The sequence below is a fragment of the Aphis gossypii genome, chromosome X, assembly GCF_020184175.1.
Source record: "Aphis gossypii isolate Hap1 chromosome X, ASM2018417v2, whole genome shotgun sequence".
NCBI classification, from domain to species: Eukaryota; Metazoa; Arthropoda; class Insecta; order Hemiptera; family Aphididae; genus Aphis; species Aphis gossypii.
The window spans coordinates 16,259,656-16,287,502 of NC_065533.1; the positions used below are offsets into that span (position 1 = coordinate 16,259,656).

Below are 27,847 nucleotides of genomic sequence, written 5' to 3' on the forward strand. Positions count from 1 at the left end.
AATTTGGAATGACGAATGCCAATTTTATTCAACATACCTGAATTTAACAATGTAAAATTAATTATGCCATGTAAATAGTATTTTAAATGAAATAGTAAAACAATAAATTTAAGTTGAATAAATGAATTATTATAAAAAGTTTTACGCCAGCTGAGGAGAGAGCCACCGGATTGTTATTGTGGTCACTTTCAAGGAATAATTGTTTTTTTATATCTGATATATATATAAGTCGGATACTATGGAGTGACACGTCCGGGAATCTCTCCCGCGGTGGATTTCACCGACGGGCAAGGTTTGGGATGGGCGTTGCAAAGGCGAGTGTCTACCTCCATCGGGTAATATACTATAATATATTATATTAGGGTGTACGCCTTGGCAGGCATTATGTATATATATTTTATTTATACTTGTTTTATAATTATTTAATGGTGCACCGTACCATTCTGGTGTTGGTAATTGTCGGATCGGATCCACAGGACCGACGGCCCCTCTGTGAGGTTCCTGATATGTATATATTTTATAATTTTTTTCTATATGTATTGTAATATCACTATATTGGTTAGTCCATTATGGGGCGACGTTAGCTCTCGTCGCATTCCTCTATATATTCTATGTTATGTTAATAAATTATTCTGATGGAGTTTTACGCCAGGTCGAGCTTTCTCCACACCCAATAATAAACATTATCTATCCATTTACTTAATCTTATTTTTTTATTATTATTATTATTTAATTCCCGAACCTGGTTTTATAAAGAAAATCCTATGGCCTCCTTCACTAGTACGGTGTTTTACGGGTCATAGGTTGGCGATCTAATTACGTCAGTAACAATAATGTTACAAACTCTTTTAAACTCATAATGTATATTATAGTCCTATCAGACACGGAAAAGAAAAAAGCTACCCTAGAAGTTAAAGACTAAACAGCTCTACAGTCTACATCATAAATGAACTGTGTGATTATATACAATCAGGCAAAGCAAAGGGACCTGGCGTTATAATACAAACTAATGAAATATGTGATGCATTAAATCAAGCAGATATTAGCTAGAAATAACAATGAAGAGATCGAATTAATTACTCAAGATCATGTTGATTCGGCAATCGAATATCAAAGAAAACAAGCTCATCAGAAGTTGCAAGCAGATAATGATGCATCCATGACAAAGCAGCTTTTGAATCATAAAGACATTCTCTAATTGTTTCTTAGCTATAATTGGCTGAGAATAAGTACGTTAGTCATAATAATTAATAATATTCAAAACAACAATTTGGATAATCACTGTAAACTGTACAATAAATAATCAACTTTCAAGATCAAATTTTGAAAATAGAATGCATGAAAAAAGACACGTATTACCTTATTATTAAAACACTCGTTTAGCATATTAAGAAGTAATGATACCGTTTAAAATTTATTTGTATTTTTCCAGAATCTATAAAAGTATATAAGATACTCCAAACCTCTGAACAAAAAAAATGATGAATTACAAAATAAAACTGAATACTCAGAAAAATGCGCACGAAAACATTGAAACGCAAATATAAAGAAGGTAATAATAAGTGTAAAAAATACAATAATCTGAAGTAGACAAACTGAAATGTTCTATTGAAAGGGTGAAGTCATTTTCATATGATAACATAATGAGTGATTATAAATTACTAATTACCTTGGTTCCTTGGTACTTAACACAATTTTAGTATCAAACAATATTTTCTTATTGAAAAGAACTTTTTTCCAATAAATTATGTAAATAATAATACTTTAATTAACTTATTATTGGAGAATGTTATTCTTTAGTTCAAAAAAAAAAAGAAAAGTATAAAATACAAGAAGACTTGAACATAAAAACAATGAACTAATAATTTCAATTAGTCAATTTCGGACAGAAAGTGAATATAAACATAAAATTTAATGTCAATATATAAACGAAGGAAAAATTAAAAATCAAAAACTGTTATATGTTAATAAGATGATACTATATAAAAAGTTAATGTAATAATTATACTTTATTATTGCTAATAATAAGTATGTTTTTAATATTTTTGAACAGCTATAAATAAGTATCTACTATATGAATATTGAATATCCATCTTTAGATATGAAAATAAATGTCTTTCAAAGTTGAAGGGCGATAATGAACTCTTAAAATCCAAAGTGATGACTGAAGAACGGAGATTATCATACTCTCAAAAAAAAAAAAAATATAATAAATTGTTCAATGAAAAAGAAAGAAAGAGACCAAGTAACAGTACCTGAAGTATTAAAAAAAAAAAAAAAAAAAAATGGTAGGTAATTACAATATAATATTTAATGTGTGTTTTAGTCTTACAGATTGTGGTTCCAGACCTAAAAAAACAGGCGTATACAGGATACGTTAATTAGAAAATTAATAAAAAAAAAAGCAGTCAACGTGTAACAAAAATATTGAATTTAATTTAGTGTTGATGCAACCTTTAGTTAGTTACTCCATGTAAGGCTAACAATAAAATGTGAGTAATTGGGTACCTACCGCTTTGATGTACATTAGGTGCCGTGTGGATCACTATTATATATTATAGGAGTGTTAAATTTATACGAAAAACGATTCTGAACGAAGATGATTTGTCAGCCTAGTATATAATTTCCAGTCCAAAAAGACCACAGTTCTTTACGAATTTTAGAATTCGGTGATGATTGTGAGTACTATATCGACAACAACGGACGTGGCAAATGTCACCGTAAGGATGCTCTAAGTTACGAAAATGTCATAAGTCAGCGCGTAAGTGTCAAATTTACACGCGAGAGAGGGTAGCGTGAAGATAAAACCTTAGTTTTGTTTTTCAGTTACTGAAATACTGTCCATTCTGTCCGTACAAGATAGAAAATAACAAGTTAACATGACACATTGTAATTCAACACAAACTATATTTGAGACGACTGGTGAACCGAAGCCTGACCAAAATTGGAAACATTTTTAGAGTAGAGTCGATGCGATCCATATTCCTGACGCCAATGGTGGCAATGAAAAAGAAAATTGATCTCTATTGAGATAACCTTAGTTACAGAAAACTCGCATTCCAGCAAATATAATTACATGTTTATTTGAAATACATATAATTATCGAAGACTGTAATTGACGATTGTTCAAAAATTTAGGCTTTATGTCATGAGGTGCATCATAGTGTACGTGGCCACAAGGGATCTCCCCGAGGCCCCATTTATTCTAAACCCTTTTCCCAAATGCATCGGAATAGACGAGACAGCAATATCAAAGACACAAAAATGGGTGAAACCATCGGACGATCCGGTCTAGCTCCGGCTCCGAAAACAGTTCAGAAAAGAACTCACAGAAATTGGACTTCATGAGCAACTTCTGGCTACCACCCCCATACTCCATAGGCGCAGCTTGGAATACAACCATGAAAAGTTATCGCCTGCCATTAAAAACTATATGGCTAACGTGTTACGAACTCTCTATTCGTCTCAGCTTGGCTACAAGACCGCAATACACCAATTTGGTACTGGCACTACCTATTGTGTTGCATGGTCGATCCAAGAACAAAATCTCAAAAACATTGTATTTCTATTTTTTTTTTTGTCCCGAAAACTCGAAAAATTAGGACAGACAATCGCAACATCAATCAATTATATGAAAAACCTTGAAACCCTGTTTGACTTCGCTATAACCAACTATTGCATCGAGGATTCCTGTTTTCCCAAAATCGTTTGATTTAACGTCTTGTCAAGTCAAACTAAATCAAATTAAACTCCTTAAACAGAAACTTAACCTTCTATATAAGAGAAAATCAAGAAAGAAACAACCGCAGGAGTTATTCGAGTGAAACACCGAAGAGCCGACAACGCTGACGTCAAAAAGGTTATGGACCAAGTTGAGTTAGATATACCACTATTTCTAACTACTCGACTTGAAGACAACTTCAGTCACTGGGCACTTTTATCACACAACTAATAATAACACAATGATATCCAACAATATTAAGTTGTACCAGGTTGAGTAAAAAAAGTGTCGGGAAAACATATCAGACCTATCTATCATATCACACCTGAATAATATCGTCTATCTTTGACTTGATTTTTGAATCTATATTTTACTAAGATCAAATCTACCAAATCTACCTAATATCCTGTAACATCTAGTAGATTCCATGGGTATCTTCTGCGTAGATGAAGAAAAAAGCATGTGTTTGTGATTATTGGTTTTTTGCACAAAATTCCACCAACCAATACCTCAACCAGACTGTTCAGACTCGTATAATCTAACTATATTAAATATTTTTAACAATACGAATGATTAACTAGAAACTGTAAATAAACAAGCAACTTGATCTACCAGAATTTCAATAAATAAATTACCTACACCTTTAAAATATATCAAACAAAACAAAATACTAAACAGAGCTAAAAAAAGCACATCAAAAATGCTTATTGGAAAATACTGAAATGCAACGGAAAGAAAAAATAATCGAAGAAAATAACTAAACAAATTCAAAAATTATTAATTAATTAAAATATATAAGCAAGCAATCTGTGGTAAAAAAAAAAATTATATTCGAAGGATTCATCAACTAAAAAGATCCTTGTTATAGTAATTTAAAGAGAGGCATTTATAAATTCAAAAATGAATTTAATCTTGTGTAATAAGTTCGGTGAAACCGAATTATGGCTTATACAAAAAGTGGGATCATAAAGAGTGCACAAAATATGAGACGGCCCCCCTATATGACCAAATCTTACCGTTTACATTTCGGACAGCACAGTTTTCTTTAAAATTTACAATTATAACAACTTATGACCTATGGTTGTATCCAAAACTATGTTTTTTAAAATAATATTATTACCTAATATTTTGTGAAAAAATAATAAAATAAAATAATTGGTATTACAATAAAATGTTATGATATAATACATTAGTCGAATAAAAACATAATAATAATAAATTATGCATTCAAATTAAGTTTTATTTTTTATAATTATATGATATTTGTTTGACAAATTTATAACGAAATATTTTATTATTTTTATAGTCTTCAATATAATATTTATTTTGTCGTTGCCGTTCCATACTTAAAAGCGTGTCTAATTCATTGTTCTATTTTAGATCACATATTTTTATGAGGACTACAAAAATAGTAAAATTTTTCAAACAAAAATTAATTTTTAATTTAACAAATATAGTAATATGTTAAATAATATGTTCAGTTGTTAACATTTTAAATTTTAAATAAAATTATGCTAGCCGAAAAGTAAACGGTAAGTTTTGGCTGAAAAGGGACCTGTAAGTGTTGACTGAAAAGTGACAACGGCCGAAAAGGAAAGAGTACATTTTGGCCGAAAACGGTGACGCCCAAAATATGAAGACTATAAAACTTACATTCGTGATTTTTATAACATTTTTTATTTATATTTTTATTTAAATTAAAATTTATTATACGGTTTGTATATTAGGCATATAGTAAAAAAGTTCTCAACTTATTTTATTTTATGTTAAATTTAAATTTTAAGACTGAATGTTCTTTTATATTCATTACTAGGGCTCGTAAATTTGTAATCAATCTTACTAAGTCATATTTAATACTAGATGACATAAAAATCCATTTTAAGGTACCACGGTTAAGAATGTAAAGTTTCATTTTGCATATTTAGAGATTCTTTACGTATTTGGCATACTTTTGCTTTTTTTTATTTAATTGTTCATTATCATAATATTTTTGATCAAAATAAAAGAACCATTGACAAAATATATGTGAGATAATTATAGTTTTTTAGAGTTTAAGGGCGATAAACACCAACACTTCTTCAATGACTGCAAATTATTTTTATGCACAGGCAAACATTTAATTAAGTATTTCAAAACAAAATAACACACAGGATAAAATTTTTAAAGAGGTTTCAATTTTGGGAGGGCTAAGCACTTAAAGCTTATCATATTGATGTGTTTACGTTCACCTATATTTTTATATAAATAATAACTAATATGTATTGAAAAAATAATAATTATTACATTTGTTGTTTTTATTATCGTTATTGTGATAGATAGGAAATAGTTCATATTTAATCGATTACAAATTGTCACATTTTGTATATAGTGTAAAGTAAATTAATGTAAAAAAAAAAATAAGTATAGTTTACAATGCATGTTTTGTAGAGATGATATAATATTAATATAGATAGCGACCATAATGTATATTGAGTGAGCAATGAGCATTGAATAAAACCGCATCGTTTTTTATAATATTTGTATTTTCGAACTTGACACACTGACAGCTTGCAAAAGTGTATTTATTAGGAAATCGATTTCTCCGTCTGTTGTTTTGATACTATTGAGAAGTCTGATGCTGGGCGTAGGTATCTTGTATTCACGATTACTTAAATATGCAGCTGTAGTAATCGCTACACCTTTTGATATACACTAAAACAAAATTTAAAATATTATAAATTAGTATAAACTGAAAAGTATTTCAATGGTTACCATAGACTGTATTAAATATGATTGGTTAGTATCTAGTAGTTTTTTAATTCCCAGTGGAGAGATGAATATATTGATTTTGAAATAATGTGTGTTTTTTCTATTTGTCATCACATTTTGGAATAGTGAAATTACTTTGATTTTAACTTCCAGGGAAGTTTATGATAGAAAATTAGATCTATTTGATACTTTAAGGAGAGAGGGCTAAAAGTAAGGATTTACACACACACATTACCACAATTTCACATTATCCACTTTGTATACCTGGTCATACCTAACCATTACCTACCATGATAAATATAGCTTTCTTATTGTTAACAAAATTGGTCAATCGATTACATGTTGGAGGGAAAGGTGGTGATAAAAAATAAATGATGAGAACCTCTGAAATAATGTCTAGGATTTACGACTTACGTAATCAACAATCTTGTTCAATATTTGCTGTTGTTCTGTGAGTGATAGGGACTTATCTATTAGGTACAAATGTTTTAATGGACTTGTTGCATCAGACTCTAGTATAAAATGTTTGGTCAGTTGGCTATTGCAAATACTTCTATGTAGACTTATGCTCCTTTCTCGCAATGTTACCAACATTTCTGGATGTTTTTCAATTTGGTCCAAAGCTTTGATAGCGGCCGCTGATAGTAGTGGCGGTAGCGATGCAGAAAAACAGTAGCCTGAAAAATAAATACGTAAAGTATAATTGTCTACTTTAAACGACCTTAAAATAAATGTAAAAATAACTTATCAAATAATATAGACTAGTATGAAAGTACATACTTAATGTATATTTTCAGGCAAATCATAAATAGATAAAAATAACTAAAACTACAGAATCCGAAAACTATATGATTGAAATAACTAAAATTTTCATAATATCCTCAAATATTATTACTCAAAAGTTAAAAAAATATTACTTTGGTGTGTTTTAGTTTTAACATTTTTATGTTGTTGGGCTGGATAAAACATTTTTTCTGACTGATTTCATGATGTTATTTAATTTTGTTACCTTTATTATTTAGATTATTCCTACTGTAACTATTATTATTTTTTGATTGGAATAATTGTAAGATATCCCTAGCAAATAACGATTATGTTAACAACCAATGATCTAATATTTTTGTGTATAGTACCTACAGAAAATATCAAGTTTTTTTTAATATCTAAATGGTGAAATTCACAGATTATTCAATAATATGTACATTAGTTATTTTAGTTTCATATATTATGAAAATTAGATTTATTTATCACTTATTTAATCAGAATCAATTGTTTATCAAATTTACCAAGACGACGGTGATAAAAATAAAAAATAAATATAAATATTTACTTTTTGAATAATAAAAAAAAAAAAAAAAAAAAAAAAAAATAAGGCTACAAAAAAATTAATAACAATTATAATGATTTTTAATTTTTTTAAAGGGAAAATTGTATTGTTACACATCTTTGACGTTGTTAAATTATATTGAATTTTATTTATATCGCTAATTATAAATGGGTTCTTAATATTTATATTATCAAAATAAACTTATTATAAATAATAGCATAAACTGTATTACCAAGACCAGATAGCCTCTGATGTTCGACAACAAATGTTGAACCTACGCAAAAACCACCAACTGATGACAAGGATGTCTCTAAACTTCCAATGATTAGGTCGACTTCGTCTTTCTGTAAAAAATTGAAATAATAATAGTATATTTAATCATTAGTTTAACTATATATAATACAGGGGTGGCCAAACTTTTTTTGGTCACGATCTACTAAAAATATACTTCACCTTTGAGGATCAACTTCCATACATTTTTTTTTATTATTGAATAACTATAATTATTAAGAAACATATAGAGCGCGTGGCCCTAAAAATTAATTCTAACTCGATCGACTTTGAAATTGTCCAAGATCGACCGGTGGATCGCGATCGACTGTTTGGCCACCCCTGATATAATACAATTATTACGTTATAAAAGCGCATAGATTTTTTTGTTTTTCTATCTAAATTTAAGAATAAATAAAATTGTTACTTGCTATTTGCTAATAAGTAATAATATTATAGATGCAATTGTGTTGTTGAAAAAAAAAATCTATTTCCTTTTGAATTAAAAAATCATTTTATTATCCTTACCGGTATATTAAAGTGTTCTGTAATTCCACGACCTTTATCACCAAGAACGCCGAATGATACAGTTTCGTCAATGAATATACGAATCTTATGTTTTATTCGAATGTCAATAAATTTTGGCAAGTTGCAAATATTTCCAGTATTCATATAAATTCCTTCGACGATCAGGAACGCTCTTCTGTTTCTTGTTCTCTTCTGTAAATAATATCGAGCATATGAAGTTTATGTTTTAAAGAAAACAATAAGAGTGGCCAAGTGATTAACTCTCAACTGTAAAATAGGTCACTATCATTTATGTGTTAAATTTGAATTCAATGGTAGGTATCATTGTATACGAAAAACGATTCTGAACAGAGATGATTTATCATTTGGGATATAATTTTCAGTGGTCGGTGAAAAACGCGGCTTATGTTTTAATGGCCTGAATCACAAACATTTACATTCTTTTATAATTATTGTTAATCAAACTTATGGAAAATGTTGTATAAGTTTTCAACTTAGCTACTTATTCTAAATTTTTTATCAATTATACCTACAAAATAATTTTCCAATATTCATCATTTTGATGAAAATTTTGTCAATATTTGAACTTCAAATATTAATAAAAAAAAATTGTGCGTATGTATTCTTATAATTTTTGAATCACTATACGACTAACTTATGAGGTACTTTGTATTAAATTTGTATTAAATATGTTGACTCGGCCAAAGAAATTTTACCGATATTTATATAAAAAAAAAAATAAACAAAAACAAATACTTCAAATGCCTATAAATAGGTTTAAAATAAACGAAATATTTTGAAAATTAAATTATGTAAGAAAAATGCCAATCTAAATAAATGATGAAATTTTCAAGTATCTACGACTTATACTTTTTGAATAATAACAAATATTTAAAATCGTTTGAGGATAAATCGTTAGCGTTACGCAATTTCGTAAAAATTTAAAATTCAAATGCACTTAAAATTTTGCCTGTAGTGATGCTTCGAATTTTCTCTGTAGCTACTAGGAAAACTTATGAAAAACTTAGTATTGAATCCGTGATTTTGTAAAAATTTGAACTATAAATGCTTATAAAATGAAATTATGATTAATAACGATTTTTTTTAACTACTATGAGAACAACTCATAAGGAACTTTGTATTAAATTTTTAAATTTTTTGGTCATCCAAAATTGTTTTATCGACACTTCAAAACATTTCTCAGAAAAATTTAAAATTTCAGTTGTCTATAAATAGCTTAAAACTTTTTTTTTTCTGAAAACTGTTGAAAAAAAAAACTTTTGACCTCTATAATGCACCAAGAATATTCACTCTGCCATCGGAAACCACCCCCGATGTTTGAAATTGAAGCATTATATGACAAGTTATGCTGTACAGTATACACCGACACAGCAAAAATAAAAATCACATATCATCGTTAAATCAATACTTTCATCACTTCTTTCAAAATCTAAAAATGTTTTAAAATAAATCGAAAATGTGAAACGTCTAATAAATAACGAAAAAAAAACATAATATTTAGAAAATTATATTATGTGTAGGAAATACTTATATAATGATGTACCTAAGTTCCAAGTACTAATTAAATTCAATTGCAGGTCAAAAACGACCATTAAAGTTTAAAATCAAAGAATTTTTCTACCATAGATAGTGTTGACATATACACAAAAAATTAAAAAAGTATATTGTTGTAAAAACAATAGATTCATCGCTCAGCTTAGAATCTAAAATGTTTATAGTTTTTAAAACATGTATTAAAATGGTTACAAATTAGATTATTATTTATACACAGTAGGTACTTATACACAATTTTAACTTAGTATATAATTGTATAACAGCAATTTTTTTTTTTTTGTAAATTGAAGTACGATTTTTATCAAGATATATTTTTAAAATTCATTTTTAGAATTATTTAATTAGGTTTCATATACAAAAATTACGAAGGAACATATAATTTTCCACGATCCGTTTTGCCAAATTACTTACTGTTGAATTTTTCTCTAAGATCAACCGTTCCAAATCTTCTGGACAGTTGTGTTTGAAGTACACTAGTTCTGCCTTAGAAGCTTGTAAGCCCTTTTGTATTGCAAAATTCACTTCTTCATCCCTAAAATGTTTCAATTTTATTAACAAAACAAAAGCAATTGTTATAGGTTGAGTATAGTATTGGATTGCTATTTACTACTCACACATATACAATATCTTTAGACTTAACGTATGCTTGGATGGCGCTAGTAACAGTAGAGAATCCATACGAGTATATAACGGCTTCTTCCATTTCCATGAATTTAGCAATCTTCTCCTCTAGTTCAATGTGTATATCTAAAAACAATAAACAAGAAGTTTCTAATTATTGTTTAAATTCATCACATTTTAATACAATACATATATAAATTACAGGAATTACAAGTTCCTGTTCCTTAACTCAAAAACTAACATCAACATTTCAAATTATAGAAACCATTTTGTCAGTTAATTAAAATCATCAATCATAATGTACCTTTTTTATAGTTAAATTTGTTGAACAATATTATTTAGCGCCATTACCTATAGAAGAAGATTCAACCATATAAACTACATTTTTTTATATACATATATATAAATATGTAATAATTACATACAAACGATAAGAAAACCATCAAATGATTTGCTAGACTAGTAAAGAACTAAAATAAATTTAAATTTAAATTAACTTAAATTTGCTTATTTTTCAACCATTTTTAAATTTATATATTAATAAAGTACACTATATACCTACTTCAGGCCCGTAGCCAAACCAAATTTTCAGGTGGGGCAAAGAAAACTTTTTTTTTGGGGGGGGGTTATTATATATAAAAACAATGTCTTTCTTATATTTTAATATTTTTAGAGGGGCAACAACTGGGTTTAGGGGGGGCAACGCCCCCCCCCCCCGTAGCTACGGGCCTGACCTACTTACTTATTCTAAACTCATTAATCCTAAGAAACGAAAACATTTACTTATTAGAAGCTACCTAATAACTGCATTGTAGACCTGCAAATTGCAAATTACGTATATGCATAATATAGTATAAAAATTATAATTTGTTTTATTATTTTCATTACATACTAGTATTTTATATTTAAACAAAAATACGATTGTTCAAGTTTTTTTTTACAATTCTATTTTAAAAATTACCTAGAAGCTTAACAATTTATTATTTTGACTAAAACAATAAAAAAAAAGAAATCACTATTCGTTTAAATAAATAAAAAATCATAAAGATTGAAAATGCTTCAAAAGGTTATGATGAACATAAACATTAAAAAAGCACATATTTAATTGTGTATTTTATAAATTCATTGATCTACACAAGAATCTAAAATATTAATAATTTAAAACTATTTTTATTTTTTAAATCATTTTAAATGTAGCTAATTTAATGTAAATCAAATAATAGGTACCTTATTACTAAAATACGACTAGGTAGTGAGTACTTAATATTTTTTGGAATTTAATCTATAATATATTTACATATTCAAATGTAAAAAAATACATTGTTCTATTGTTTCTCTTCTATTTGATTCTCGAAGATTATAATAAATATATGATTGTGTGTACAATGAAAACGATTTGCATGCATTTATGAAAATATATTTTTGTGTGCTTGTTTCTCATTAGCTATAAATGTAAATTAATGTCATTAACGGTTCACTCTTTGTCGATTCTTATATTTAAATACAAATCAATATGAGAGGGAGCCAATGGTTATTATATGTAACGATATAACAATCGAAAATGTAGTGCACATATTAACAAATTTAAAACTATTATGTGACGTAAGGATTTTACTTACCAAATGTGCCGTAAAATGCCCTAGGTCCGCAAGAACCAATACCATATTTATTCACCGCATCTATTACATTATTTTCAATTGATTTGTCGCTGATGAAATTAAAATAGTTGTGAGTTGCAAAATTTATACACGATTGGCCATTAATTGTGATATAATGTGCAGTCTAGCGACAACAATGAAAAACAAACAAAAACAAAATCTAGTTAACATTATACACATAAAAAATATTAAATATAATGCAATACATAATAATGATTATAATTTTGGACTATACACTAGCGTGTGCGTCTAACAAACGTATACAAAAATGGCAAATTTGATTTCAGAAAATGTAAATTTATCTACTTACACTTTGAAATGTTACAAATTGAATTATCATAAAAACTAACTTACAAACACATATAGGTACCCAGAGGCATAGCCAGGATTTTTTTATGGGGAGGGCTAAACACTTTTAACTTGAGTTATTGAAAATCAAAAACAAAAAAAAAAATAATAAACACTTTTAATAATACTTTTTTAATTCAAATTTTCTATTATACAAGTATACAACTACTAATAAGAAATATATTAGTAAAATTTTTAAGAAAATGTCCATATTTAAATTTAAATATTTCAAAACAATATAAAAAATACGGCCTATGGGGGAGGCTATAGCCCCTTTAGCCCCCCCTTGGCTACGCCACTGTAGGTACCTAAGTTTTTATATTGTTTTGGTTTTAATAGGTACTCGCTCTATACAAAATATTAGCTAAAAATAACACAATATTTTTCATGACGTACGAATGTTAGACAGTGATAAAACATGCGAGTGTAGTATCTTATTAAATTTATTTACCTTGCCATCAATAACATAGTTTTCCATTGGTAACGCAGACAAGGAAATTGTATTTACTATAGGTTTTGGAGTCCACGATTTAATCTTTTGCTCTACGTCCGACTTGAAAAAAAAAGTAATCAGGTTTCACATAATTAGAATTACCTTAAACACCATGAAATAATGATAAATAATATAAATTCCTAGAATTAAGTAAATAGAGGTAGGATTATCATATTTTATTTTACTTTAATCACGATAAACATTTTTTTTTTACATTTATATAAGGAAAATGTATCACTCTTCCACAACAACCACCCGTCTTAACATAAAAAAACGGTACCTAACTAGAAACAAGATTTTTTCCCACCATTATTTTTGTTAGGAAATACTATAGATAAACATAAAATTTATTATTTTAATTTAATTAATAAATTAAATACTAATCTAATGATACAAATAAAAATAAGTAACCGAAAATATTATCGATTAAGTTATAACAACAATTTGACATGAATAATGGTCACTAAATTAAAAAAAATAATTTAAAAATAGATTTTCTTTATTTTATAATATTTACTAATAAAATTTAAAACAAAATTGTTTTGACCATTTTGAGATATGTTGTAATTCATTATGAAAAAAAAAAATAAAATATTTGGATATGTATAGATGATATCCTGAATAACTCACATTTTCTGATAATTCGATCCTTTTTACATTTGAGGAACTTATGGCTTTTTTAAACAATATCCACAAAAGTACAAGGAGTATACTTCCCTCTACGTAAATATGATTGAATTGAACCTAAAACATTCCATGAACAAACTTTTAAATTATTATTACATTTATACAAATTAGTGTCTTCAAATTAATACAAATAAATATTCAGCTATCAGATATTTTTATCAATGATATTGTGATGACTGATAAACAAAATGGAAACGTTAATTTTAACAATTATATAAATGAGTTAAGACTAATTATCAAACATGTAAATTGAGTACCTAATAATATTTGAAAATCCTGCAGTGTCATAAGCTTTTAAATACAAAAATTTAAAAATTCAAAGTACTGAAAAAATATATTTTTAATTTTTTTTATTTAAAACATTCTAAGTTAACTAATGCTAAATTAATTATTTGAATATCTACATTCTAAAATATATCTGAAACCGACATCCCGGTATCCAATATAATAAGTTTTTAGGTCGGTGCATTTTTTTAGGAAAATTAATTTACATTTTAAATCGAATTCATTTCGGGCAATTTTATCAAAGGAATAGCTTAAAGTTGATTGTATAAACAACGATAGAGCTTAATTGTATGTATTCGAAACAATTAATTATTATTTAAAAAAAAAAAAAAAACCCCCAAAAAAAAAAAATTAAACTAGATAATTTAAATTCAGCTTTTACTTTTACAACAATAAATAGTACAAACCGATTCAATTGTATACAATAAAAAAATTTAAAGATTTATAATTAACTTGTATCATACAAAAATCCATCATTTATATACAATCATAAAATAATACTAATAATTATTAAAAAGTTTAAGTGAAGCGAGAAAAATTTTCTTATCATACGATTTTGCCGTTCTTACTTACCTATATAGATAAATGATAATATTTTATAAGAGTAGACAGTTTATACCCACATATTTGAATTACAAAATATTTTCTATAAACAAAGATATACAAATATAGAGAAATAAATATAAAAATAAAAATATTATATAACAACAAAACAAATAGTTTACAAATAAAAAAGCTGAAAAAATGCTGACATGTGAAATTTAGTGATTAAATAAGAAAATGGGTCCACATTAACTTTATAAGTTTTATAAGTTCATATAATATCTTTGTAGGTATATGTTTTATCCAAATTTTAATCTAATATGTATAATATAAATATTATAAATAGGTATATATTTTCAATTTATTGGTACCATTACGAATTTTTATGAGAAATCTTGTAAATCTTGAAGCGTTTTCTATAAAACAGCTTTTTATAAATTTTTAACTATACAAAACGTCGTTTCGTAATTTTGACAAATTTGTTAAAATTTAAATATCAATGCGTATAAAAAAATCATGCAAAGTAAAAAGTATTTTTAATATTTTTAAATAATTACCTATAATAACAACTTATGAGGAACCTTGTGTTAAACATTTAAACTTTTTAACCTGATAAAAAGTATTTTAAAAATTTTACCATTTATAAAAAATTCTATTATTAACATTTTTGAAAATTGTAAGTACCTATTTATGAGCATTCGATTTTGAATTACAATAAAATAGGAAAATCGATGTTGTCGAATATTAGAATTGAATAAAAATTCCGATTTTCTCCCAATTTTTATTGTATTATTTTAAAACTATTTGACCTCCCAAACAACCTAAATTATCAAATAGATAAATAGATTCACTTTCTTATTAGAAAAGCTAATAATTTGAAAATAAAAACATTTTTTCTACTATAAATCAATGTACACACACACACACACACACACACACACACACACACACAGTCAATACATTCATTGTTCCTCTTTAAATCTAAAAATGTAATCATCAAAGTTCAAGTAGCCTGACCACAAACATTTTAAAACGTACTCAATGAATATTTTAAAAATGTTTATTGATTATTCTCGCAGGTTCAAATACTCTCTTCAGAGTATAGGTTTTAGTATGCCCTCACACATAAATAACATGATAATTAATACTATAAGCTTAATCTAGAGTCTATACCTACACATTACACACCCACTTGTTATGCAAAACCATTGTTTAGTTTTTTGTCCTGTACAACGTACGTCTACAATATTACAATATTGCTATTTATTATTTTAATAAATTATTCGTTTTTATATAATTATAATTGTATCAAATAATTTATACAAAACAGTTTTTTAACTATATTATGTCCATATGTGTTATGGTTTTAACCGTCAGTAATCATTCAATATCCCTGTGAAACATAGAAATATTAGCGTTGTAGGTATCTATAATTATTTTCAATTTTCCTAATATTAAAGATTTTTATTCTTTATTCTTTAGCACATACATAACACCACAACATACTAATAAACTTAAAATATATTTAAAATGTATAGAAAAATTAAGACGTTTATAAAAAAATAAAGAAGGACGTGTTAGGTATGGTCACAAGTTTTATACACGATAACGTCTATGGGTAATGTATAGTGAAGTGAAACGTATTCATAGAATAGAACAGATTAATTCACACAATTTGAATGTCTAGTAACCTATATTAAATACTATAATATAATATATCAGGGGTGGGTAAACAACGTTCTGGACTTTTGAGACTCGCATCTTTTCATTTTTACAAAAAGAATTTTTTAATATGAATTTATGTATTATATTATAATAATTAATATTACCTTTTTTTTACATTTTGGCTCTTCCATATTTATTAATAGGTATATTTGGTGGCACGCGAATCTCTTCTCGCTGGCCACCCCTGATATATATTATGACTAGAGACCGGATTTTCATGCAGAAAAATCAAAAAAATGTGCAGTTAATAACTTAAAAATTGCAAAAACATGCAATGAAGTTCCTAAATCGTGCAAAAATGTATTTTTTGCCTAAAATCGCTTAATACTTACCAACATTTTGTAAACATTCAAAGTACTTTGATTTAAACCCTTAAATTATACTTTATTTCTCCAGTTTTTTACACTATTACAAGATTAGCAATTAATAAAAAAAAAAATACAAAATTTAAAAAATAATTAAAAGATTGATAAAAATATATACATATGTAAAAAAAAACCCCTACCAACAGAGTTAAGCTATTTAATTTTAATTTTAACTATTATACATATATAAAAAAAATATTTGTTTATTGAGTTAAAATTTACAATTTTATACATTTCAAAATTTTTTGCAGAAAAATTGTGTCTTCTATCACTCAATATGTCTTTTAATTTCGAAAATGTTCGTTCTACTTCAACAGAAGTGATAGTACTCATTTTGTAGCAAGCGACGAAAATATTTTATATATATTTTTACCACGAAACACAAATATATATTGTAAGGCAGGGGCCAAGGCATTCCTTCGAGTTATCGAAAATTCGACTTATAGAGGTTCCACTGTATATATATTATCTAGTTTAATTTTAAAAATTCAAAATATGAAATTTCATGCAACAAAAATCAAAATCGTGCAATTTAGAATAAAAAGTGCAAAACGTGCAATTTCGTGCAAAATAAAACTACGTTTAAATTAATCTACTTCTCTTGATTCGGATTTATAATTTGGAATTAAATATTTTAAAGAAAAGGAAAAAAAGTTGCAATTGCACGAGAATCCGGTCTTTAATTATGACCTTGGAGACGGTGTGCATAAATTAATAATTATTGATTATAGTATTATGATAGTAGGAAAAATATGAATGATTTGATAATAATTAAAATCGATATAACAAAAAAAAACAATTTATGAGAAATGAAAAAAAATTCATATTTTATTTATAATTTTTTGATATGAATAACGTTTTTGGAAACTATTTTATTTCATTACAATTTTTTTATCTTGATTGTATGTTGAAAGTTTTAGCGGATGTTACATAGCATATATTATTGTATGGATGAATATAACATCGTGTTTGACAAATAAAAGTCTAAATCACAGTAATTATCTATTGTTGAACTCGTAAACAGTATTTTTAATTTAGCAGGTAAAATATAAAAATGCATACCTACATGGTTAACTTTTTTCGCGTTGAAGCATTAATTACTTCTTTTATCTTTTGCATGTATAAATGTGGTACATAAAATCAAAGTTAAAAAAATATAAGTTTTTACCAGCACTATTTTGTATTATTAATATATATAATATATACCGTAGTATACTACTATATAGAATATATCTAATTACATAACTTATAAAATATAATATAAGCTAGTAATATAATTAAACATATAAATGATCGATAATTTTCCATACTAGCTATTGATATATTCACTTTAAAGCCAACTAAATAGTGAACCATAATGTTTAAGAGTTATTTCTAATGACAATCATAATACTACCTATTTAGTTATAATTGGCTTATATATAGTTATAAATAGAGAAATATATACATACAAAAATTGAAAATTGTATACATTTTTAACTACAAAATTATTTTAATATATTAATTGTTTTTATCGATAATTATGAAAAATATAAGGAATATAAAATGAAAATTTTCAAATGTTTATAAACTATAAATGGCTTAAAAAAATTAAAAATATTGAAAAAATATAATATCATGAACAACAAATGCGCTTTAACAGTATTTAGTAAAATTATTTCAAGTACCTATATATACTGTTATTTGTTTAAATTCATTGCGCTCAGAATCTATAGCTAAAGTAAATATATTTTCCGTATTTTCTAAAAATATTCGATCAATAGTAATAATGTTTATATTCCATATTAATAATTTTAAAATGTTTTTAACATTGATTGCTTTTGTTAAGTAATAATACCTAGGATAATTTGACAATGACTAGTTTTTATCATTCACAATACACTTAACATAAAAAAAATAAGTAATAATCTATAAGAATTTTAAAATTTTAAAATAAAATGTTCCATTTCAGATTAATGAAATAAATACATTATATTGTATTTCAGAAATTTTATGTATAGATAATTATCGTCATGATAATCAAATCAATCCCTGAATGTCTAATATTATTTGTCCTTATCTGACGTGTATATGCGCGCGCCGCGCGTGTATGTGTGTGTGTGTGTTGTGTGTGTGTGTGTGTGTGTGCGTGTGTGTGTGTGTGTGTGTGTGTGTGTGTGTGTGTGTGTGTGTGTGTGTGTGTGTGTGTGTATGAGTAGGAGTATGAGTATGAGTACTAACATAAATAACTACAGAAATGTAGAGTGTACTCATAGATATCTAAGATTCATATTTTAGATACCTACTTGTAATTAAAACAGTGCACAACTCTGATTATAGAAAAGAAAAAATTACTGATGAGGTCAATATAAAAGAGTATAATACTCCAGCTGACAATAAACGATAGTATGATGAAAATGAATAGGAATGTAGACGGTAGCGGTTACATATGCAAATTTTAATTAGGTAAATTGAATTTACATATACATTGAGTTAAAAAGTATTATACCTAAATATACACTTATTAGTAAATCAGTCGAAGTAGGAAGGTAATAGGTACCAGGTGTATAGTAAAAACATGAAAATCAATAAAACTATGTTTTATCTGTTTCGTCGATAAGTTTAAAGTAATTCAAAGAACACCAATCAGTCTTATCTACTGTCGAAGATCTGACGTTAATCTTGTAAGCATCTAAGCCCCGAGAAATATTTTTAAATTGTTTATGTGGATAAAAAAGTTTTTGTCATGAATTCTTCGTTACAATAAACTATAAAAAAAACTAGGTATTAAAAAAAAATGAATATTGTCAGTTATTAAACTTGTTTACTAGTAAAATTATCAGACAGCTACACTTTGTAAATATAATATTTATAGTTATGACTTTTAATCTTTATTCAGCGGCGGTAGGTCTACACATGAATACACATTGGACGAAATTTTTACATTTTTGATAATTGATCGATTATTGACTTATGAACCCTTGGCATTATATTATGCATTTATGGTGCATACGGAACTTTTTAAATATTTATCTTTACTCTTTGATAATATTTATTTGAAATTAATTGTCACTAATTAATAGTTATTAATTACTATCACATTGGCTATAATAAATAATAATAAATCAATTTTATCAAACCAATAAAAAAATAATAATTTATTGATTAATAAATATAAAATAAGTGATAAGACTGAAAAATGATAAATTTCGACTGTACAGTGGTCAGGTTATGATACATTTAAAATTATGTTCATACCACAAATGAAAAATAGCTCGAAAAATAGGTACCTACATTTATGGCTTTATCAGATAGTACATTTTACAAATTATATAAATGTATTCGTGTCTTAAAAATTAATCAACTTTGTTATATTTCAATTTAATTAAAATAGATATACACGTACGTAAAATGTATTGTGTTTATGTGTTACATAAATATGTATCATACATGTATGGTAGCATATAATATCACACTCAATCTCTGTATATTATTTTGATTTGTATTATAATGTTACAATATCCTTATAGTTTGAAATACAATACAACATTTGATAACAAAAACGAAATAATGTAGGTATTATATAAAAACTAATCGGTATATTTTTATTTCTGTAGAGCCGGATATGGTTATTATGTACATGTCCTCGAGCTGTAACTATACAGTTTTCCGTTAAAATCATTGAATAAAGTTAAATATACGAATAGGTTACTCTTTATTATATGTTATAATGTATAAGTAATATTCTAATACTAATCATTAATAATACAATAAAAATTTTTGGTATGCCGAACATTTACCTAATTAAGATTTTACTACTTCTAAAATGTTTTTGAACGTTTACTTAAAATTTATTTTAATTGCATTAAATAAATTATTGACTTTTAAAAAATTCGAAAAAATTTGATTTTTGATACGTTTACTATAATCTATAATCTTATAATTAGTATACATGCTATACACAATGTTCATAATATAAATGTATAATACTTTGAAATTTGTGTGATTATATTAAAGCTGTCAATTTAATTTAGTACACCAACTAATTTTATTCTAAATTTAAAATAATTGATACACAAATTTCACACAAAAACATTTCATTTCAATAATATATACGTTACGGTGAAGTACGAATACCGATAAAACCTAGGATACACAAAATAGTTTGGTCAAATCTTGAATGATTTTTGTAGTTCACTCTTACAAACGAGATTCGGTAAATCTTAGGATAAACAACCAGCGTTGGTAAAATTTCGAAAACTTTACGAATTATATGATATTTTTTCCTTTGTTGTTGACTCGTATATAAGAATAATAATTATTTATTATTTAAGTATATTAGGTATTATATTATACTACCTACTAATTAATATATTAGATTGGTACACACATTTATATTATTATTACAAATTATTTTGCTGCAATTGACTTGGAAATTTTTATTTTGACTAATATAAATCATGATTAAGGAAGACTTTGATACGTGTAATACACCTACTCAGTACTCATAGAATAAATTAGTTAACCAAAAATGTATTTACTTATGTGCTCCATGTGATAAAAGTTATTTGTAAATTGTGATTTAGTTAATGATATGAAACAGGTTATAATACAAATCATTGATTGATATCCAGGCTTATTGAAAATAATTTTACAAGCAGTATTCGTTTTACAACTGTAACGAATAGTATATTACGTACACCTACTTTCAATACGTCACTCAAGTTTTAAAGTACGTTTTTATGAACTTTTATTTAATAGAATTGTCGCAGCAAAAACTAATAAAAATTCTTTGTACATTACAAATGAAAAATATAACATATTATTAAATGAAGTTCAAAAATTGAAGTCTATCAATATAATTAAAGCTACTCATATGTAAAATTTTTATGTGTGGTGATGAACATTCGGATGGATACTGTTAATCCTGCTATGAGGAAGATGTTTCAAAATATGGTGCTTCAGAATAATGAATCAACATAATAATTAATATTACATCTATTTACATTAATTTGGTTTTTATTTTTAGTTAATTTTCTTAATTTATGAAAGACTGACGAACAAGGTTTTACGAAATTGCGTAACAATAAAGATTTATCTTCAAACGGTTTTAATAGGTAGTTATTATTCAAAAAGTATAAGTCGTATGTACCTACTTCAAAATTTCACTAGTTATTTGGATTGGCATTTTCTTTACATACCTAATTTAATTTTCAAAATATTTCGTTTATTTTAATTTTATTTTAGGCATTACATTTTTTGTTTATTTTTTTTTTATAATTATCCATAAAATTTTTTTGGCTAAGTCAAAATACTTGAAAATTTAATACAAACTTCCTCATAAATTAGTCTTATAGTGATTTAAAAATTATTAGAATACATAGGCACAATTTTTTTTAGTAGCATTTGAAGTTCAAATATTGACAAAATTTTCATCAAAATCATGTATACTTGCAAATTATTTTGTAAGTGTAATTTATAAAAATTGTTGTTTAAGTACCTAAGAGTTGAAAATTTAATATAAGATTTTCTATAAGTTTGACTTACAGTAATTATAAAAGAACTTAAATGTTGGTTATTCAGGCCATTACAACATAAACCACATTTTTCACCAACCACTGGAAATTGACAAATCATCTTTGTTCAGAATCGTTTTTCGTATACAATGATACTTCTCATTGGATTCAAACTTTATACATCAGTTATTATAATGACCTACTATACAACAAAGCGTTATTCACTTTTTAAACGTGTTATCAATAGTAGACTAGTTATTAATAGCTCAATAGTTTTGTTAGTTAAATTTCTCAAACCATAATCTTTACTAATACACTATTAACATACGAGTATACTTAAACTTGTTGTAAAATATATATAACACTATTTATTTTAAAATTTATTAAAAGCTAATTAAAATTGTATATTGTATACTAGCTGACCCCGTGCACTTCGTTGCCCGTTAAAAATGCCAATTCTATAATATGATTCAATCTTTTTTTAATTTATTATTTAATATTCGGTTTAACGGTATTCAAAACTTAGACATTTCATTGACTATTTTGATTCTCAAAAAACTTGTGTAAGCACCACTTTAAAATGCTAATTTTGTAAAATGCTTTCTTATTGCACACTAAATTTGTGGTACGAATGTAACCTTGTAAATTGCAAGACTCGATCTATCACTGTTCAGGCTCTACGCTTATCAGTCAGTAAGTTAGTCAGGTTATTTTATAGCCATTAAGCTTGGCGTTGCCCGTTTTGCAGATCCCGCTAGATAGGTATGTACGTAAGTTTATAATTTCTAACCCTTAAGTTTTAAAGTTATATTGTTTTTTTTTTTAATACAGTGGATAAGATACAATGATGTGCCATCTCATGGTTTTTATACAGTTAGTAGAACAACCTGAATTATTTTATTTATTTTTTATTTTTATTTTATACTTATTATTTTTTTTTAAATATTTTTTATCGATTTCAACCCTTTAAAATCACAACTTTGAAAATCGGGCAACGTAGTGACACTTAGGAAGGTATTTGGAACAATTATGGGGAAAAAAAATTGAGAAAAAGTTAAATAGCGTTGTCACAAAAAGGATACATAAAAAAGGTCTGTTCTTTTATGTATATAAGGATTTCATATTTTAAGTTCGGTACCTACCTATTCATACACGTAGAAACGTTGAACTATATTATACGGCATATTCAGTCCATTTTATAAATTGTTATAGATTTTCTATTTATAATACCTATATCCATATCTTAAGCACACACGCAAGTAATATTATCACCTATTAATAAACATTATAAAACTCGAATGAATAAATTAATTTAAATCTAATAAAACAATAAAAGATAAAAAATAAAAATTTGATTTAGCTTTTAAAATGTTATAAATACCTAATCGCAATTTAAAGTTTTAAAGCATTGATAACTCAAAAACCGTTTCAGGGAATGTAATTAATTTAAATTGTGTTACATGTATATATCCGTCTTACAAACCTTGTAAATTTGAAAAACCGCTTTCAGCAAAACAATTTTATATTATAAGTTTTGCCTATAAGGATTTGTAAATTAATATTTCACTTATTCTTAACATTACCTATAATGGAATTTAAAAATATTTAATACTTTTTTTAGAAATTTGAAATTCAAATATTAATATAATTGAATATTTAACGATTCTACTTGTTTTTTTTCTTTTTGTGATAAATTGATTATAAAATATTTATAATACCTAATTATAACACAAACTTAACACGCCGTTCTAAAGGTATGTTAGTTTTGATTTAAAGATTAATAACAATGATAAATGATAAAAATATGTAAATAGTTAGTAGGTAATATTATGATTATTGCATAAAATATCGGCGTTTTGGAAAAAAATTGACTTAGCTTATTGCTTATTACCAATAGAACAATAAATAATTTATACAATTAATATAAATAAATTTAAAAATACCGTTTCCACTAAAAATATTTTTTTTTGTATGCAATCATGAATCATTCAATTTAAATATTAACACATCTATCTACTGAATAACGAATTACACTCAAAACTTATTATATAGTCAGCGACTTCTCAGGATAGTAGATATTATTCATACATTTTCTAATAGAATAACGTTTGTCCAACATCATTAATCGCTGCATAATAGGAGCATTTATAATACAATTCTGAGTAAATCCATTAATAAATAATTATAAATTATTGACTATAATTTAATTTAATCAACAAAGTATCATTAATGTTTAATCATTTAAATGAAAAACATGTTAATTCAAATTGATAAGCGTGATATTTATTTAAGTATTTAAATATGAAACATATACTTAATATATTAATATTTTTTATTTTATTGATAGAGATAACACTAATTACGTTTATCATAGTATAATTACAATTTAACTGTAATTTTTGGAATTAATTAATACATTATAATATGCAATAGGAAGATTTTTTATTTTTGTTACATAAATTAATATTTTATCGGCTCATATATTATAATAATAAGAAGAGATTTTTATTTAAAATTTGTATTATTTATGATAATTTTAATTTATCTATTATAATTCATGACTAATGAATATGCAAATGCTACAAGCCCTCAAATTTATATAATAGTAGGTACATACATATATTATATATTACAGTTAAAATATTGAATTTCGATATTTTTACGATTTTTTTAACGATGATCATATTCGTATTTTGTAAAATTTGATACATTATACTTACACATTTTAGTTATTTCATAAACTATCTGATTCAACAGTTTAACTGTAACATATATATATATATATATATTATACATAATATATATAAAATTATCAACATATGAAATTATTTTTTAAATTAAGTATGATAGGTAGTTCATAAATACTCTTTTCAACTTAAAAATTATAGGTAATTAATATAATATACATAATTAATAAATAATAGCATTTATTATTTTCTATAAGTGAAAAAAAAAATTATTTAGAAATGTATTGGTTATGAGTTATCCAATTTAATTCAAGTGATCCTCTTTTAAAATAAAATTACGTTTTGTCTATTTTCAAATTATAAGCTTAGCATTCACCGTAATTTCCATATTGCTATATTATTGGTATACAAATTAAAATAGTATTTATTTATTTCATTAAGTCTTTTGAAAGAAAAATACAGTGAAATGAAATTATATTAAAAAAAAAAAATAGTCAAGCTTATTTCATTTATCACTACAATTTTTTTTTCATGCAGTTATATATTAACATTTAGACATACATAAATTTGTAATCAATTAATTATGTAGTATTTAAAAAAAAAAACAAAATTAAATCAATTTTTCAATTAAACAAAATTGTTATTAATTTGACATGCCCAAAATAGCCGGATTACCAATTTTTTTTTTTTTACATACTTAAACTATAACTATTTTTTGCCTAGTTTAAAAATATTTGATTCACATTAAGTGGAAGTTATTTAAAATGAGAACGGGTATATGATTTGTATTCTGTATAGTACGGACTGTGCAGATTATTAATAAATTTTATTGGGTTAATAATAATTAATAATGTACCTATATACATTTATACATATCAGCTATCAGTAAATATTGTAAATAATTATTGAATTATTTGTTTTAAACTAATTTTTATATTGATCCTTATGTACCAAACATCAATAATTATCAAAACATTTAGCTTCAAATTATACAGTAAGGTCAATAATTATTTAGTCACGCGCGTTTCATACTAGACTAGACGTAGATATTGTACACTATTTGATATAGTCTATTCAGAAAAACAGTAATAAATAATAATAACATATTCATTGCTATCATATTAACTTATGCTTATCGAAATACATTTTAAATTACCTAAGTGACTTAAACAACGCTAGCGGCGTGTATTAGATATTTGGATAAAAATATTTTCCCGGAAATAAAATTAAATAGTTTCTCATCGATTGTAATAAATATGAATATAAATATATAGGTTCTCTCACTTTCCTAAACACACTAATAATAAGGAACGGAAAAAAAAATGATGAAAAACGACATTTGTGTGATGCATTTATGTTTAGACATAGGTAAAGTCTTATAAATTAACCTCTCACGCGCTTTTCTGATTTTAACGCCCTGTGCAGCGGTCACACACGTCAATCCTATCTAAAGCCGTCCTTGCTTATAGATCAATCCTAAAAGCGGTAACAGCACGCATATCTATGTTTTTTATGGCGGTAAAATATATATATATATAAAATTAGTACCGTTGTTGGACGGATAGCTAAATTATTAGTCAAGCGAGATGATCCAGTGGTGCCGAATCACATTTAAAGTCGGCTCACGATTTTAAATTCTATAACATGACCTAAAACTAACAATAACAACAAAAACATTCATGATGCGTTCAAAGGCCGGTTAATGTTTTCGAAAAAAAAAATACTATACGTATGCGACGAACACATTTCTATAGATCAAAATATTATTTTTCTCCGGCACCACTTTAGCGATCATCTCCTTTCTACATCGAAGCTTACATGTCTAGACGACACCGTCACTTACCTGACTGAAGAGCGAGTTGATTAGCAAATACATGGCAGCAAAAATCGTCGGCAACAGTTGTAGAGCTGTAGTATACAGTAATAGTAGTAGTAGTAGTAGTAGTAGTAGTATAGTAGTAGTAAAAGTAATAGTAATAGTATTAATATATTAAGTAATAGTGATTGAAGTAGAAATAGTATTATGGTAGCGGTAGCAGTAGCTACGACTACGGCGGAGACGAGTGGATTTCACGACGGTCGCAGAGCACAATGATACCGCCGACACAACAATGGACATTAACTGCACGACGGAAAATGAAAAAAAAAACGGCGGGAAGAGCGCACTCAACGGAAACGGTTTAGTGTCAAGGACTCTGTGTGCAAATGACCCTAGGGCGACGGTCATTAATGTGTATCGATAATAATTATTTATTGTAAATGTTTTTTTTTTTTACGTATACTTCCGAACGTATCTGCACACGCGATTGAACGGGCAGCGGTGGTGGCGGCGGCGGCGGCGGCGGCGGCAGCGGTGGCAATTGTGCAGCGTCGGACGGCGGAGAAAAAAAAATTGTAGAATTTTATTTCAAAGAAAAAAGAAATGTTCGAACGCGCTGAGCTCTTGTCACTCGTCTTGAAGTACCGAAATAAAAGCGGCGAGCACTCGTTCACGACGACTGTTGCTGGGTATTTATTTTCTTTTGCAAAACGTGTTCTACGCACAGCGTCCGCTGTGGCGGCGGCCGTTACGTATTATAATGGATGACGTACCTACCATGTAAGCGCGTCTCCCTCCAGCGGAATTCTATTATAAAGGAGGGATCTTACCGGGTATACAGGACGGGAAACATTTCTCTAGATAAACACCACTATTTTATACCATCTCCACCATGATCGTTGTCATTTTATAATCGCTTCGTATACAGCACAACCACCCGAGACCATCGAAA

The 27,847-nt window shown here is 26.4% G+C and overlaps 1 protein-coding gene across 2 annotated transcripts; it reads right to left on the minus strand.

Annotated features, from left to right (window-relative positions):
* Positions 1 to 5,982: 5,982 nt before the first annotated feature.
* Positions 5,983 to 27,643, minus strand: LOC114120323 (serine palmitoyltransferase 1). Of its 2 annotated transcripts, XM_027982195.2 has the most exons (10): positions 26,920 to 27,643; positions 13,920 to 14,033; positions 13,248 to 13,349; positions 12,410 to 12,572; positions 10,784 to 10,916; positions 10,581 to 10,701; positions 8,595 to 8,786; positions 8,029 to 8,140; positions 6,884 to 7,146; positions 5,983 to 6,412 (listed from the first exon to the last, which is right to left on the minus strand). In XM_027982195.2, exons 1-10 carry the CDS (start codon positions 26,950 to 26,952, stop codon positions 6,230 to 6,232), a joined length of 1,416 nt encoding a protein of 471 aa, XP_027837996.1. In that variant the 5' UTR covers positions 26,953 to 27,643; the 3' UTR covers positions 5,983 to 6,229. The 2 variants fall into 2 exon arrangements, with proteins under 2 accessions (XP_027837996.1, XP_027837997.1); XM_027982196.2 differs by lacking the exon at positions 26,920 to 27,643 and having other exon boundaries at positions 13,248 to 13,391.
* Between the last annotated feature and the right edge of the window lie 204 nt (positions 27,644 to 27,847).

Coding starts and splice junctions, on each gene's coding strand:
- LOC114120323 (XM_027982195.2), bottom strand. CDS start 26,952: ATGTATTTGCTAATCAACTCGCTCTTCAGTCAG. Junction 14,034..26,919: donor TCAACTCGCTCTTCAGTCAG/GTAAGTGACGGT, acceptor GGAATGTTTTAG/GTTCAATTCAATCATATTTA. Junction 10,917..12,409: donor GGCATTTTACGGCACATTTG/GTAAGTAAAATC, acceptor TATTGTTTTTAG/ATATACACATTGAACTAGAG.